Genomic DNA, 17,948 nt, shown 5'->3' on the forward strand with positions numbered 1-17,948 from the left:
CAAAAAAACAGCAGGTGTAGTGGCACATGCTATAATTCCAGAACTTTGGGAGGTGGAAATGAAGTTGAACTTCTTGATTAGAAGTTCAAGTCCATCCTCAGTTAGTGACTACAAAAAGAGCCCAAAACAAACAGGCAAAAAACAATGAATATTCACTTAACGGCAAAACAACAATCTTTATAAACGATAAATTCTTATTTTTTTAAAGGACTGTGGCCTTCATGAATGTCTGTATTTTAAAAATTAATTTTGGGACTGGCAAGATGGTTTAGTGGGTAAAGATACTTGCTACCAGGATTGACAGATCTGATTTTGGTCCTGAGGACCCATTTCCATAAGTTGTCCTGAACCCCTTTCAAACATACATGCTTGGTGCCTATATACTCATGCACAAACATAAATATAATAAAAATTAAAATTAGTTTTATAATCAAGCTTAATATGCTTGTAGTTTTAAAGTTGAGTACTAATAAAATATTTATTCTAAAAAAACAAACCCCTATAGTATTTAGTCTTGCTCCCAATTCTTTAGCTCTTTCATGTACTGTGTACTTTTATGTATTCTCATTTTTATTTAATTAATGTTCAGTGTTCCTATTATAGCAAATATATAGCAAATATTTTAAAACTACTTACCATAGCTGAGCTAAGCTCTAAACTAGAATTTTATTTGCTTCAGTGTCATTTAAAACTTTACTTGGATATTAACATCTTTTCACATTTACTTCATTGTCTGTATTTCCAATTCTTCCTAAATGCACTAAGAGTCATAAATTTCAGTGTAGTTTGCTACTTTCTGTTCAAACATTAAGTAACTGATCTAGATCTGAAGATTTTTGTTCTGGTCCAGTCTAGACCAACACGTTCTTTCACCTCCTTACCTAACTCTAACATGACTGGTACCGAGGATGCACTATGCTTTCCTCATGCATTGAATGCCTATTTTCTGATCCCATTTCTCTTTTTGGTTTTTTTTAGTATTTGTGAATCACATCTTCAGTAGCTCTGGAAGGGGGATGCAGAATGTAGATATCTAGACTATGGATTTTCTCCTCTATTGTTGCTTTTTTCTTTCTAGAGTTCTTCAAATTTACCTCTCAATCCTATTATATTTTTCTTTTCTGTTCTAACTTTTAAGAGCTCCTGCTACTCATTAATCCATTCATCTACCCATCTGTCCGTCTGTCCATCCATCCATCCATCCATCCATATTTGATTTTTTGAAAGAGGATTCCTCTGTGTATCCCTGGCCTCTGAGTGCTGGAATTAAAGGTGTGTGCTACAACTGCTTTTCCCCTTCTGTTTTGTTTTTTGAACTCAGAATTTTGTCTGTTCAAGTGATGGGAACTGAACATAGGGCCTTACATACATTGGCTGAATACTCTACACTTAAAGCATACTATTTGTGAGCTTCCAATATCATTTGTGTGTGTGTGTTTGCAAGGTCTAACTATGTAGCCCTGGATGGCCACAAACTCAATATTCTTGCCTCGGTTTTCCAAGCTCTTGGACTATGTCTCTAAGAAGAAAGTTAAGCAAATCATGATTTTACCTTCAAGTTGTCCAACAGTCCTAGTTTCACAGTCTTTCTTAACTGAACATCCTTGTTTGATTCATAGAACAAAAATATAGATCAGGGCCGAAGAGATGACTCATAATGGTTAAGATCACCGCCTGCTCTTCCAGAGGACCTGGGTTCAAGTCCCAGCTCACAACTATCTGTTACTCCAATTCTGGAGGATCCGGAGTCCTCTTCTGGCCTCCTTAGACACCGGGCACACACACAGTACATTTACATACACACAGGCAAAACACCCATATACATAAAGTAAAAAAAAAAAAATACAGACTACTCAATTCTCTCTAAAATGGTATATAGCTAGAACTATGAGAGATGTGTGGGAAAATTTAGGTATTTTCACGTACAATAGACGCCTGAGTGTAGGCATCATGGTATAGACTGTAGGAAGATGACTGGAAAGTAACAAGTAGGCTGGGGCTGGGGATTTAGCTCAGCGGTAGAGCGCTTACCTAGGAAGCGCAAGGCCCTGGGTTCGGTCCCCAGCTCCGGAAAAAAAGAACCAAAAAAAAAAAAAAAGTAACAAGTAGGCTGATCCTGAACAGTGTGATAAAAACCGCTTAAATTTGTGGTTAAATTGTAAGAAAATCTTAACACCAATAACTTTCTAAAAATCTCGGAAATATACTGAATATTGAGCTTAATTGGTAAAATTACTTTTAAAGAAGACTGTGTATTTAGAGGTAAAGTAGAATGCTAGCCTTAGCTGGGGGCAGGAGAGAAAAAAGTATGGCAATAAAGATATACCAATCAGAAAGATGTGCAGCTGACATTTACTGAATGCTTACTACATATCAAGCACTGTTCAGATGAATTAACATACAAAGTTTTCTTGATCTTCAGAATGATAGGGTTATTATTCTTTCCGAAAGTCAGCAAGACAGGGAATTAAGTGGTATATGACATGTTAAGATGATGTAGAGGAGGATCCAAAGCCAGTCCACCTGGCTCCAGACCTGAGCTTTAAGCTTTAACACATGAAATTCTTCCACAAGTAACCAAAAACTGTCCTCATGGAAATGAGGTAAGGCTATGCTGAGGATATAAAGGGCTAGGAATGAAATCTATCACAGATATGAAGGAAAGGTATGTTACACATAAAGCACAAGAAGCTAAAGTAAAAACCATGACTGTGAATGCCTTTTGAATGAGAGAAGAGCCCTTACTTGTTTAGCCAGACTGAGACAACATAAGGGACATTTTAGATCTTTAAATGTACTGTACAAATGCAATTTCTCTGTAAATGACAGGAAAAATTAACTCACTTAAGAAAATAAATGAGCTCCAGGTACCACCAAGTACAACCCTTATCTCACAATTTCACTTTTCACTCAAAACTGAAAGAATTACTACATTAAGGTATGCATTCTCACATTTAAAAGCAGGTAAATATATAAGGTACACTTTTGGATTTTATTATGTAAACCTCTCAAAATCTAAAAACGATTTGAGAAAAGAAAGATTTGTCATACCTTTTTGAAGCTGTGGCAAACTTCAAATTTTTTCTGTAGTAGCATTTTCTCACAAATTTGGCTTTATAGAATAAAGGAATGGTTGGTCAAGCTGCTAGGTCATTTCTGATATTGTCCCTATAGACTGGCATCTAAATAGTCAGCTATTAACATAATGACTATTTTAAACTAATAAAAAGTTTAGTAACACACTGGCTGTGGTAACAAAAACAAAACTAGTCCGTTACTGAAAGACAAAAGTAAATTAAATTTTGAAAAATTATATATAAGAATGTCTTATATATGTCTGTTCACTTTTCAATGCCTGATTCTAATCTTACCATCATTATCATTTACTAGGGCTTAAAAAACTTCAATACTTTTCAAGATAAAAGCCGTGTTAGGTTTTCCTTACTAAAACTGTCACATTCTCTTTTAGTTGGCAGCTTTTAAAATTCTTTTAGTGACTGCACTAGCAGAATAAAATTTCTCCAGTAATATTGGGTCATGTAACATTCCTTTTTATTTTACAGCCACAGAAAGCTAAATATACACTTCCCCTTTGTAGTGAGAATGATCTCTTTCCAGCTCTGAAATGTTAGTGATTCTAATATTTACCAACAGACATATATTTCTTTAAAAAATGTATAATTCATTTTTTTAGAACACAGAATGTATGACCTCTCTCTCCTTTTGCTTGGTTGGTTTGTTTAAAACAATTGAAACGAGCTTGTGGGTCTGACTAACTGCTTTATAAGCTAATATTTGATGTACAAATTGAGCCTGAAAGATGCAAACTATTTTAAAATGTAAGTCAGAGACTTACTTCAAATACATTTGTTTAAATATGCCCTACCTTTTATTTCTATACTGAATTTATTCTAACTGTAAACAAATAATCAACGAGGTGTTAAATGTAAGTACAGGGATACTTGAGATCTGGGAATTGGGCAGGTTCAGTCAGAATAGACAGCGTCGGCTGCTCATCACACACACCCATCATCTTACATTAGGGAAGAGCAGGCTGTAGTTTCACCTCATGTTCTTTATCATCAGTGATGAATGCTTGATTTTAATATTAAATTAAGAGCTATATTAATACTGTCCCTGCAGTTGTTTCAGCATTCATAATTACAGACTGAGAAAAAGTAACCCTGTATTTTCTAGACATTGTTTTAGACAGTAGCTGTTTTCAAATTAATAGAAGATACAATTCATACCTTGTGCAAGCATGTTAAATTCCAAGAACAGGGCTATGTGGTAAAGCTCCATGGCTTCTTCTGCCCTGGTCATGTTTGGCTTCCCTGCGACGAGAGCCTGAACTTCACTGAGACTCCCCACAGAGGGGCTGCAGTGCAAAACAGAGAGGTCCACCACGTCGGTATACATACAGTGTAATATCACTTTTGCATATTTTTTTGGTATAATGGACTCATCTAATATAATTCTTGTAGGAGTTCTCAAAGTTCGGTCTGTGATTTCTTCACCAGTCCGTATTCTCCTTTGTAATAAATTTCGGAAAAATGGGGACCGTGCAGAAATAATAGCCTTGTGGGCTTTGAGCTCTTCATCTAAACAGTTCTGATTTCCACCAAAAGCTTCAACTAGTTCAGAATCTGAAGAAAAACTAAGGACAACATCATAATAACACATGTAATCAAAGAGTCCACGCATATCTACATCAAGGGAATTTGGTGTTCCAAATTCTTCACTAAGCTGAACAAGGATATCAACATTCTGAAATCTTGAGTCCTCCATTCCAAATTCTCCTGTATAAAGGTAGTGTAACAAGGCAGAAAACATGGGCATATCAATACCAGCTGTACTGATATCCATTATTATCTCTGCCCCATACTCAGGTGAGGAAGATAGCAGTGTTTTGAAAAATGGACACCTGGCTGCCAAAATGGCACGATGAACAGGGAAACAAGTTTCTTGAAATATTAAGTCCACATCAGTACAGTACTTATACTCATAAAGGTCAGCCATGTCCTTCTGCAGTGTCCGAGCTTCTGGTCTAGCCAAACTGGCTTGCAGAGAAAGCTCCTTTAAGGCTGAAGTCCCCTCATATTCTTCCACTAGTGCATTGACATCTCTAACATCCCACCCAGAGAGGAGTTCTCGCATCTGCTTTGCATGATCAGCCGATCTATTAGATTTTCGACGTTTAATGAACTTCTTTTTGAGAGTAGCAAGGCCAGAGGTTCTCTTTTTTTTGTCTTGTGGTTTTTCATGGCCGTGGTCAAGGCTATACAACTTTGACTCACAACCATAGCCTTGCTGAGAATAGGAAGATGTTCCTAAGAAGAGAATTAAACAAATCATGGTTTTTTTTAATATTCACTTTCAATATATTTCATGCCTAAAAAATTTTGCAAACACATTCCTACAAAACTCGAGTAAAATGCAAAACTAAATGATTTTATTATGAATACAAAGAACTCGTTTTTATATTAAGAAAGAGGGCTGGGTACTATGGTGCACACTTGCAATCCTACCATTTAGAGGCTAAGGCTGGATGGAGGTCAAGAGCATAGTAACATCCCAGGCAAGGAGAGTTCAAACAAAGGTGGGTGCATGTGTGCATGTGTTCTGTGCACGTGCACATGTGTGCATGTTTGGAAAGGGCAGGGAAGATGGCTTGGTGTTCAGATATCCATCCACCAGCATAAAAGCTGGACACAATGGCACAGTGCTGGAAGGTTGGATACAAGCAGATCCTAGGAGATCACTGCCCAACCAGTGTAGCTAAACCATGAGCTCCAGGTTCACTGATAAACCCATCTTTAAAAGATGCTTGAGAGACGGCTCAGTGGTTAAAGCACACCTGTTCTTACAGAGGTTCTCAGCTGGGTTCCCAGTCCCAACAACAGACAGCTCTTGACTACCTGTAAGTCTAGTCCCAGGGGATCCAACATCCTTTTGTGGACTCTAGAGGCACTTACCACACAAATGTATATTTAGGCACAGACACATAAAAAACAAAATCTTAAAAGCCAAATAAGGTGGAGTGTGATTGCGAAAGATACTTGATGTCAATCTCTACATACCTTTATACACATAGCAACTGAACACACGTGTTCATATACTACACACACACACACACACACACACACACACACACACACTCTCAAATAAAAGATATAAATCAAATTTAAAAGGGCCAGAAAGATGGTTTAGTGGAAAAAGTCACTTTGCCATCAAACCTCTTACCTGAATTTGATTCCTGGGACCAACATGGGGATTAGGAGAGAACTTACTCTCATAAGTTGTTCTTTGACTTTCACATATGTGCCATGTGCACACAGACACACACACACAGACACACACATACACACTCGTGTAAACACACACATACAATAAAATGTTCTATAACAATTTTTAGTAAAAAGGAAAGTAAGGAAGTTAAGGAAGGACGAAGGAAAAAAAATGAGAAATAAAATAAAAAATTTGTTTAAATTTTAAAAAATGCCCTTGGTTTTCTAGCAAACAAGGACTGTATTAAGGGTTTGGTCATGGATTTTTAAGAAATGAGAGGCGATTTGCAAAATAAGAACACTATATAATTTTGAAATGTTTTTCTCTTCAATCACACTAAAGCTACATTTATAACAAGCCAGATTAACTAACATTGGGGTGAAGATAGGGAACCTGGGTAGCATAGAATTATTACCTGTAATAACTTTTCTATGGCTCAGTACTCTTTTCATTTACAAAGATAACTGTTAACACATTTCTATTTGTAATCATAAGAGAAAATAAAATTAAGGAAATGCAAAGTTACCTATGAAAGTCTGCTGGGCCTGTGAATTTCCCCCTACCCTTGGGGAACATGAATGAGGATAGTTAGATGCATTAGCACCCATTTTCTTCAGTCACTCCGGCATTCCATCTGCTGGTTCTTCAGAGGATAATCCCAGAGGCCTTTACGAACCTTCAACCCTGGATCCAGCAGCCTCTTTTCATCCATTTCTTGATAAAACAAAAATAAATTATTTATTGTTTCAAATGTAACTGAAACCATACAGGTTTGTTTTTTTTTTTTTTTTTTTTTTTTGCAAAAAAAATACTGTTAAGTTCACACACAGACTTAAGTTTGAACCATGAATATGTGTCACCTTCCGTTTTAGGCCTAACATTATGTACTTTTCAAGATGGCAAGAAACATCATACTTATATAGTTATAAGAAGAGCATTTCAAAACAAAGGAAAAGTATCTGTACTAAAGTGAAGGTTCCAGAGGGGAATAACAGTCAGAGGCAACAACAGCCATCATCAACAAACAATCTACAAGGAAGAGGCTGGTCAGCACCTTCAAAAAGCAGATGTTCAAGTGACTGACTGTTTCCTTGTGTTTCCGTTCTAAGGTAAAACGGCTCAAGTTATCTTTAATATTTATAATTGTATATTTTATAAAAGAGGGGTTTAAAAAGTAGATAATTATCTCCTGGCATTTGTAAGCTACTTATTCTGTTTAAATATAGTAAGCAAAGTAAAAGCCAAATTTTGTTAATTTTGTCTGTCTTTTTTGAGAATCTTATACATACAGATACATCATATCCAAATACTACCTTTTAAAAAATTTGACACATGGTATGGCTAAGTAGTTCAGGCTGCCCTTGAACTTGCAATCTTCCTGCCTCTGCCCAAAACACCATGTTTTAGTCTATCTTTTCCATAAACCCCAAAATAAAAACAAAGCCTTTATTATCTAACACTGTAATTCCAACATGTATAGGTCAGGTGCAAAAACAGGTTAATTTTTAATGACTACACATTAATTTTGAGCTAGGAAATTAATTTTCAGGGTTGAAAGGAGGAGATGTATGCTTAGAGGAGAAACTAAGATAGAGAACAAGGTAAGTAGAAATATTTCTAATTCTGTATACCCATTTGGATATACATATAAAACTTATCTAACCAAAAAGGTAATGGTTTAAGAAAAACAACTTAAAATTATTAGAATTGTTAGGATAAATGAGCTAGCAGGTAATCTAACCTCAGAATAAAGGATGAAATATTTAACAATAAAACTAGAAAAAAAAAACATACAAACACTTTCATAGAAAACCTGGTGGTATACCTTAGAAATTTACATTTAAGAAAGACCACTATTAGCTGGGCATGATGGTACATGTCTTTAATCTTAGCACTTGAGAGTCTAAGGCAGGAGAATGTCAGGTTTCAGGCCAGCTCATCTGGGTTAGTGAGACCTTGTCTCACAGAGAAGGGAAACAAACAAACAAACAAACAAACAAAAAACCCCAAAAAAACACTTGTGTTTTCCTCTGATCTTTTAGTACACATTCATACACATTCATTCATAGACAAACATTGTCATATACATGCATGTACATATAGAAATCTAGTTCCAGTGTTCAGTGTAAGGCTAGAGATTTCCTAACTAGATACAGATACTGGATAAAGCAGAAATAACTGTGGTCAAACCACATGCTTGTTTATGATACACACAGCTTCTCTATACCTATAGAACTATGAGAACATTGCATCTTAAAGTTTACTTCAACACGTTGGATATGTGGTTAGACATACATGGACAGGATACATCCCAAATCAATCTGTGAAAACTGCAAAGCAAGGATGCTAAAATGTTTATGTTGCAAAGAGTGAGCCCTGAGATTGTGTTGTTTACTGGGGAAAAAAGAAAGCCTAGTTCTAGTTGTGATGTGGTTATCACACACCTTTAATCCCAAACAATGAAGGTAAAGTTAGTTTGTAGAAGGAAGCACCCATGTTTGAAAGTGATGTGTAATTGAGTAGCAGGCAAAGTGACAAATAAGAGAAAGGTTTGACAGAATAGGATATGCCCAACTCATGGGAAGAGACAGGAAAGGAAACCTACTTAAATGAGAGCAATACAGAGAAGAGAGTGGTTGTACAGAGACAGAACAAGCTAGACACAAGTGAGGACAGAATGAGCCAGAGAATTAGGAGCCAGAAGATCAGAACAGATTATGAGAGTTAATTTAAGGCCAAGAAGAGCAATTTATAGAGAAGCTAAGAGAAGTCAGCCTGAATCAGTCAGCTTGAAGAGTAGTTTTGAGCTAGAAGAGCTGAGCAGAACCAACCAGTGATCAGAAATAACAAGGAAGGGATGAGCTTATTCAGCAGTTAGTCTCAGAGGCTGAAAACATTCTAGGCTCAGATAAGATTGTATAGAGGCTAGAAGATTCCAGGACAAGGCCTAGGTAGGCAGACAGAGGCAGTAAGCTTTAGAGATGATAATTACACCAGGCAAATAAAAGTTACATTTATATGTTTAATATAGTATTTTGTAAACATTAAATAGTTTAAAAATAAATTCTTTCATCAAAGTACATTTTAAAAAATACATGAATAATCAAGGTTGTCAAAAGTTTGATGCTTGCTGACATTCCGATTTTGATAGCTCAGTGGTAGACTGTCTATGTGCACAAAGCCCTGGGGTTGGAGCTCTAGCACCAAAATTAAAACAAACAAACAAAAAATTATATTGCTAAACAAAAATCAGTAAGTTTAAGAGATATTAGTTTTCACAGAAGCTTAAAAATTCTATAATCCATTTTCTACAAATTATTTTTATTACTTTTAATTACGTGTCTATGTGTGAATATGTGCAGTGAGTGCAGATGCCTGAGGAGGTCACAGGGATTGGATCCACCAGAAGCCATAGTTACAGGAAGTTGTGAGTTGTCTGACATGTGTGATGGAACTCAAACTCAGGTCTTCTGCAAGAATTGTACATGTTCTTAACTGCTGAGCCATCATCTCTTCAGACCTACCTCCTAGCAATTTGTAATTATTCTTTGAACTGAAATACTATCCTATAAACCAAAGTTGTACCCTCTGATATAGGTTAAATCTTACTCTTCTTTCTCATTAAAGATTTAATTTGAAGCTAGATATGGTGTGCATGCTTTTAATCATAGTACTTGGGAGGCTGATGCAAATAGATCAGTCTGCTCTACATAGTCACCTCTAGACCAGCCAAAGAAATATGTATTAAGAAATTACCTACAGAATAAAAACATCATGCAATATAAAATCTACCAACATACATGGGAAAATGAAAACCTTTAAAAGATCAGTTTGGAATGTGGAGAAAAGAGGGTGTGAGAATGACAGGTCAGTGCCCACAACTACAATGACATGATGTTGCTCTATAAGCTGAAACTGCTTCTTGCTTCCTTTGCTCATTCCTGAAGTTCCACGTGGGCTCTATTTTTGTGGTTAGTTCTGCTAACTACTGAGCACCACTGACACAATACAGAATATGCTGAAGGCAGCAAGTATTGTGAAATATAGGAGAGTGAGACTTGCTTCTGGACACATGTGTCAGTGGGCACAGTTCATTACTTTTGCTTTAACACACTCATAAATTATTTTCATCTAAGAACCTAACATGTTCAAGACACAATACTGCTGGGCTCTGTGGTAGCCACTTGTGGCCCTAGCTATTTGAGATGAGAAGCTGAGACAAGAGGATTTCTTAAGCACAGGAAGTTAGTCCAGATTAGAGAACATGCCTTAAAAATAAATAAATAGAAAAGTAAGTAAATGGGTACATTAATCTATGTGATATATAAACTAAAATTTAAAAACAACTTAAGAAAAAAATAGCTAAATTTTATTATGAACATAATTAAAGCATAGATCATAAAAAAAAGACATCAGTTATGCAGGGTGAATGGGCGTATACAAGGCACTAAGATCACAGGCTGGCTAAAGGTGAATGGCCATCACCCCTTCTTTGAGAACAGAAGCAGCAGGGATTTGTCTTTAAACCAAAATGAAATATCTTTGAAATTCCAGGACAAAGTCTCTGATGGTGAGCCCCTCATTTATGGAAGCACAAGCCTTGAAAAGAAATGGTAAAGAACTGAGGATCAGATATAACCTGAAGTCTACCGGTGTCCTACAGCCATTCTAAACCTTTGAGGTAACCCTGGTTTGGTTGGTTTTATCACTAAAGCCATGATTAGTCTTAAAATTCTTGAAGAACTTCCTTACTTTTCAGGTAATCAATAACCTTTCCCCAAATGGTACACAGTATTATATTACTTATTTCTTAATCTACTTTGTTACCTTTAGATTCTGGAAATGAGAAATAATCAGAATTCTAATCTCTCAGGGATTGTTTTCTTTCCAGGCAAGTCTGGACTATCATCTACAGTCAACAGGATACAATCAAATTTTTGGATGATGTGAAAGGAAGGGAGAGAGAAGGCTTACAGGGCTGGGGAGGCCCAAAAGATGGATGTAAGTCTAGAAAGCTGATACATCTCCTCCCTTCTCCCCTCTTCTCTCCCCATCTGCCTCCAGACATGGTTTCTTTGTTTTAACAGCCCTGGCTGTCCTAGAACTCATTCTGTAGACCAGGGTGGACTCAAACTCATAAAGATCTGCTTGCTTGCCTATGTCTTTCGAGTACTGCAGTAAAGGCGTATGTCACCACCTTTTTCAGCTCAGAGGAGAAGTTCCTTTTCTAAAGTCACCGTTTTTAGGAAGTATCTTCTATTAACCCTCAATATGATCAAACCTCATCAAAAGACGCTAACATGCCGGCTGGGCGGGAAAACTCACACAGAATAAACAAACAATTGAATGAGAATTTTAAAAAAATGCATATACACCAATTTCTTATCACCCCATCATCCAACAAACAAAGTCTAAATAAACATTTCCAAAGAGTTTCCCTCAAATTTGGAAAATACAGGGTTAAAAAAAGCCAGAGGTTTTTTGACCTCAGGACTTTTCTGTTGCTTGAAGGTGTTAAGGTACACTGTGAGGAGGAAGTTTTCAGCATGAAAATTATCCTATTGCCTTACAGAGCACCAAAGAAATGAACGTCAAACTGCAGCCTGGAAAGAAATGCTTATTGCAGCCTAAAAACACTTTTTACTGCTTTTAGCAGAAGCCAGAATGGTAGAAGTTTACATTACCAGGGGCTGGATTTCATCACTGGTTATCACCTACATGAGACAAGTTACTCTTAACTTTGATGGATCTTAGGTTCTGCACCCTTAAAATAAGAAGGCTGAGATATGGTTTCTAAAAGTAACTTGACACTGACTTGGGAAATGAGGATGGGGTTAGAGACTTATTTCTAAATTAAATGTTAGCCTATGGAGAAAAAAGGGGCACTTGGACCTTCTTCTTTTGAGCCTGGGTTTCTCTGTATAGTCCTAGGTGTCCTGGAACATTGTAGACCAGGCTGGTCTCAAACTCAACTGCCTGCCTCTGCCTCCTGAGTGCTGGGATTAAAGAACATGCACCACCATGCCTAGCAGATATTTAATTTTAAACATAATTTTTCTTAGTCTGGTTACTAAGGAGATAGAAGCATTGAGGTACAAGGCAAATATGAATATAAAAAGCAATACATAGTGAGGCAAATGCACAAGTATAATGAACCTCACCTGTCAAACTGAAGCTGATCACACAACTACTCACCTATCCTGATACTTAAGGATATAAGGGAGTATAAACCACTGACAGGATTCAAGTCTACCTTTTTTTTTTTTAAGGGAAAAGTCATTCAGGGTAGAAGAAACATAAACAGGTACACAAACAGGGATGGCTCCTGTCTCAATCAGTCCCACTCCCAGTCTTCATAATGCTATTCCATTTATGGATTAATTCTGTGGCATAATTGCATTATTACTTATATTCTCACCAAACTGTGAGTTTACTTATAGGTATCTGTTCTATTCATCTTGGGATACTCCATAGAACCCAAGGTGGGTGTGAAATCCTGAATGAATGAATGCTAGTTATATTATGAATGTTGATAAATATTATCTCAGACTAAGTCCCAAGGAGTTTACATGTTATGATATTGGTAAGCATTAGATTAAAAAAGTTCACACGGTACTGGGTGTAAGGCCGGAACACAATAGGCTAGCTCCTGGAGCACAGATCAGAAGAAAGCTGCACATTACACGTGTGTTTTGTAAAGACTACTGGACGGCCTGAAAGTAGAAGACATTCGTGCCGAGGACTTATTAGAGAAGCCCTGTGACTGTTCAGAAAGCGTAAATAAGGACCTGGTTTTCCTTTTAAAATAAGGATAACACTATTTACAACACAAGGTTATTTGAAGAATTAAGAATCTACACACGCTCGTGCGCGTGCACCCACAAACACACACAATTGCTGGAAAATGACAACAGTAGCTTAGCTTAAGAGGAATGCCAGGATTTATGCTGTGGATGTGTGGAAAGGATTAAATGTACATTGAAAACATTCAAGCAGTCTAAAAAGTTCACCAAGACTAAAGAGCACTTTCTAGGAAGTGAAGAATAAAACTTGATTTTGTTGTAAGACCCCCCGAAGTGGCCCTACATCAGGAGTGCAACCCACAGAACACAACTTGAGAGACCACTGCAATGGCAAGAGGTTTAAAGATCCACATATGTGGGGTTGTTCATCCACACTGGGAGAGGCAACCCTGAACCCAAAAAACACACAACTTTTATTCTTTACAGAGGGCAGATTTCAGCAACAGGTGGTGCACAGGACAAAGGACCTTGCCAGGTATTGGCTGGCCTGCTCAAGGGGCTGTTCTTGGCTTAGTTTGACACTTTCCAGCCCTGCACCTGGCCTTGGAAATTTACTGGGAAAGGGCTAAGTTAGCACATACATCCCTTAGAACAGGGGTGTGAGAGGGGGAGAGGGGAGAGAAGGGGGCAGACTGGGTGGTTGGGCAGGGTCAGGATGACATCTTGTGGTTGTTCTCAGGATTTACCACAGGGAGGGGTGGGAGTGGGGGTCTTTCCGAGAACAATTATTTTTGTTTTGTCTTAATTAGCTTGGCCTTGGTCAGTGAGGCCTGATCATTCTTGACTCAATATCTTGATCACCAAAACTTTGTCATAATATTAGGCAACCTGACGTCAGATGTATTTCTCAAAACCTTGTTTTTACAACTTTGTTTCTCATATCTAAGAAACTTTATTTCTTCAATTGCATTGTAAAGATCTGGTGATTCTTACTCAGTTTATACTCAACATGATTCATCTCAACCCACAATCTTGGAACGAAGTTCTACTAAAGTGAGGAGAGTGCCTCCATATACTGCTTGCTTACCCTCCTTATTGTCATCTTTGGCAGATGGTTTTAGTGCAGAATTCTACCAGACATTCAAAGAAGAGCTAATATTAATAGTTCTCAAACTATTCCACAAATTAGAAACAGAAGAAACATTGCCAAACTCATTCTATGAGGCCGCAGTCACCCTGATACCAAAACCACACAAAGACTTAACAAAGAAAGACATTTTCAGAACAATTTTCCTTATGAACACTGATGCAAAAATACTCAATAAAATACTTGCAAACCAAATCCAAGAATAAACACATCAAAAACATCATCCAGCATGATTAAATAGGCTTCATTCCAGAGATGCAGTGATGGTTCCACATATGAAAACCCATCAACTTAATCTATCATATAAACAAACTGAAAGAAAAGAAAAAAAAAATCTCATTAAATGCTAAAAAAAAGTCTGTGGTAAATTCCAATACCCCTTCATATTAAAAGTCTTGGAGAGATCAGAGATATAAGGTGTATACATAACATAATAAAAATATACAGAAAGCCAATGGCCAACATTAAATTAAATGGAGAGAAACTTCAAACAATTCCACTAAAATTAGGGACAAGGCAAGGCTGTGCACTCTCCCTATTTATTCAATAGTACTTGAAGTTCTACAGAGAGCAATAAGACAACTAAAGGAGATAAAGGGGATACAATTTAGAAAGGAAGAAGTCAAAGTATCACTATTCATAGATGATATATGAATGCATAATACATAAGTGATCCCCAGAAATTCTACCAGAGAACTCTTAAGCTGATAAACACCTTCAGCAAAGTGGCTGGGTACAAAATTAACTCAAAATAAAAAAAAAAAAAAAATCAGTAGCCCTCCTATATACAAATACTAAATGGGCTAAGAAAAAAATTAGGGAAACAACAACTTTTACAACAGCCACAATACAAAATATCTTGGTACAATTCTAGCCAACCAAGTGAAAGACCTGTACGTCAAGAACTTCAAGTCTCTGAAGGAAGACACTGAGGAAGATATCAGAAGATGGATCCCATGATCATGAATCAGTAGTATTAACATAATAAAAGTGGCCATCTTACCAAAAGCAATCTACAGATTCAATGCAATTTCCATCAAAATTTCAACATAATTCTTTACAGACCTTGAAATAGCAATTCTCACCTTTATATGCAAAAACAAACAGACAAACAAACCCAAAACCAAACCCCCCAAAACCTAGGATAACTAAGATAATCTTGTATATAAAAGACCTCTGGAGGTATCACCATCCTGATTTCAAGTTGCACTACAGAGTAACAGTAATAAAAACTGATTGGTATTGGCATAAAAACAGACAGGTTGATCAATGGGATAGAATCAAAGACTCAGAATTAAACCACACACATCTATGGACAGTTAATTTTTTGACAATGAAATAAAAAAAAAACAGAAAAAAGAAAGCATCTTCAACAAATGGTCCTGTCTAACTGGATATCTGAATTAGAAAAATTCAAATAGATCCATATTTATCACCCTGCACAAAACTCAAGTCCAAGTCAATCACAGACCATAACATAAATGCAGCATTGGTACAGAACACAATTTCCTGTAGCTAAGCCACTAAGATCAATAATTAATAAGTGAAACCTCATGAAACTGAAAACCTTCTGTAAGGCAAGGTCACCATCATTAGACAAAAAGACAACCTACAAATTGGAAAAGATATTCACTAACCCTACATCTGACAGAGGGCTAATATCCAAAATATATAGAGTTCAAGTAGTTAAGACACCAACAAACCAAATAACCCAATTAAAAATTGTAGTACAGAGCTAAACTGAGAATTCTGAACAGAGGAAGCTCTAATGGCCCATGAAACAAAGACATGTTCAACATCCTTCAGGAAAATACAAATCAAAACAACTCTGATATTCCATCTTATATCTATCAAATTGGCTAGGATCAAAATCTCAAACTACAGTTCATGTTGGCGAGGCTATGGAGCAAGGGGAACACGCCTCCATTCTAGTGGGAGTGCAAACTTGTACAAACGCTTTGGAAATCAACTTGGCTGTTTCTCAGAAAGCGGATAATAGTTCTACCTTGAGACTCAGCTAAATAAATCACTCCTGGGCATACATCCATAAGAAGCTCCATCATACCAGATGGACACTTGCTCAACAATGTTCATAGCAGCTTTATTCCTAATAGCCAGAAACTGGAAACAACCTAGACCCCTCTCAACTGAAGAATGGATAAAGAAAATGTGGTTCACTTGCACAATGGAATACTACTTAGCTATTAAAACAAGGGCATCATGAAATGTTGCAGGCAAATGGATAGAACTAGAAAAATATCATCCTGAGTGACGTAACCCACATGGTATGTACTCATTTATAATTGGATATTAGCCATAAAGTACAGGATACCCATGCTACAATCCACAGACCCAAAGAAGCTATGGGAAAATGCCTGAATCTCACTCAGATGGGACTATAACATAGGCATTGGAGGTAAATGGAGGAAGGGAACTGGATGGAAGAGGGGAATGGGGGTGGGGTAGGGAATGTTGGGGGTGGGGTGGGAGAGGGCTGGGAGAAGAGAATGGAAATCAGTGGGGGACTTCTCTGGAAAGAACTGGAGACCTGGGATGGGGGAGGTTCCCTTGAGTCTATGGAGTGACCCTAGATGAGACTCCTAGCAGTTGGGAATATAGAGATTGAAGTGGCTACCTCCTGTAGCTAGGTGGAACTTCCAGTGGAGGAATGGGGAGACCAACCCATCCAACAAAACCTTCAATCCAAAATTTGTCCTGCCTACAAGATGTGCAGAAATAAAAATGTAGCAGTGATTGAAGGAATGGCCAAACAGTTATTGGTCCAACCTGACACCTATACCGTGGGAGAGAGCCAACCCTGACACTATTAATGATACTCTGCTAGGTTTATAGACAAAAGCCTAGAATAGTTGTCTCCTGAGGAGCTTCATCCAGCATCAGATAGAAACAGACCCTGTAGTGGTTTGAATATGCTTGGCTCATAGGGAGTGGTAATGCTAGGAGGTGTGGCCTTGTCGTAGGAAGTGTGTCACTTTGAGGGTGAGCTTCAAATCTCCTACCAATTCAAAAGAGCCAGTCTGCTCCTGGCTTCCTTTGGATGATATGTAGAATTCTCAGCTCCTCCTGCACCATGCCTGCTTGGAAGCTGCCACGCTTTCCACCTTGATGATAATGGACTGAACCTCTGAACCTGTAAGTCAGCCCCGACTAAATGCTGTCCTTATGAGAGTTGCCTTGGTTATGGTGTCTCTTCACAGCAATGGAAATCCTAAGCATGATAGGCCAACAGCCAAACATTAGGGGAAGCTCAGGGAGTCTTGTGTAAGAGTGAGGGGAAAGACTGGGAAGGGGGTAGGGCAAGTAAATCACAAGAAGAGTCAACTAATCTGAGCCCATGAAGGCTCACAGAAATTAAATCACCAACTAAAAAGCATGCAGGGGCTGAACCTAGGCCCCCTATACACATGTAGCAGACGAGTAGCTTGGTCTTTATGCGGGCCCCCTAACAACTGGAGTGAGGGCTGTCTTTGATTCTGTTGCCTGCCATTGGATCCACTTCCCTTAGCTGGGCTGCCTTGTCTGGCTTCAGTGGGAGAGGATGCACTTAGTTCTTCTATGACTTGATGTGCCAGGGTGGGTTGGTGCCAATGGGGGGGTTTCCCCTTCTCTGAGGAGGGAGGATAGTGGGGAGAGGAGTATGAAAGGGACTGGGAGGAGAGGGGAAGAGGAGGTTTCAAACAGGATGTAAAGTGAAAAAAAAACCCGAAATGAATAAAAATAATAACTAAATAAAAAAACAACAATGAGAT

General features: G+C 37.7%; 1 protein-coding gene across 1 annotated transcript in view; it reads right to left on the bottom strand.

Moving 5' to 3' along the window:
* The window catches only part of Btbd7 (BTB domain containing 7), a 95,780-nt gene that overhangs the window by 42,208 nt on the left and 35,624 nt on the right, over positions 1-17,948 (bottom strand). Inside the window, exons 2-3 of the mRNA XM_032908289.1 lie at positions 6,815-7,002; positions 4,251-5,330 (exon numbers count right to left, since the gene is read on the bottom strand). Coding sequence (XP_032764180.1) covers positions 4,251-5,330; positions 6,815-6,896 — 1,162 coding nt within the window. The 5' untranslated portion in view covers positions 6,897-7,002. The remainder of the gene's footprint in view (positions 1-4,250; positions 5,331-6,814; positions 7,003-17,948) is intronic.

Source organism: Rattus rattus, chromosome 7, assembly GCF_011064425.1.
Source record: "Rattus rattus isolate New Zealand chromosome 7, Rrattus_CSIRO_v1, whole genome shotgun sequence".
In the NCBI taxonomy this organism is placed as follows: domain Eukaryota; kingdom Metazoa; phylum Chordata; class Mammalia; order Rodentia; family Muridae; genus Rattus; species Rattus rattus.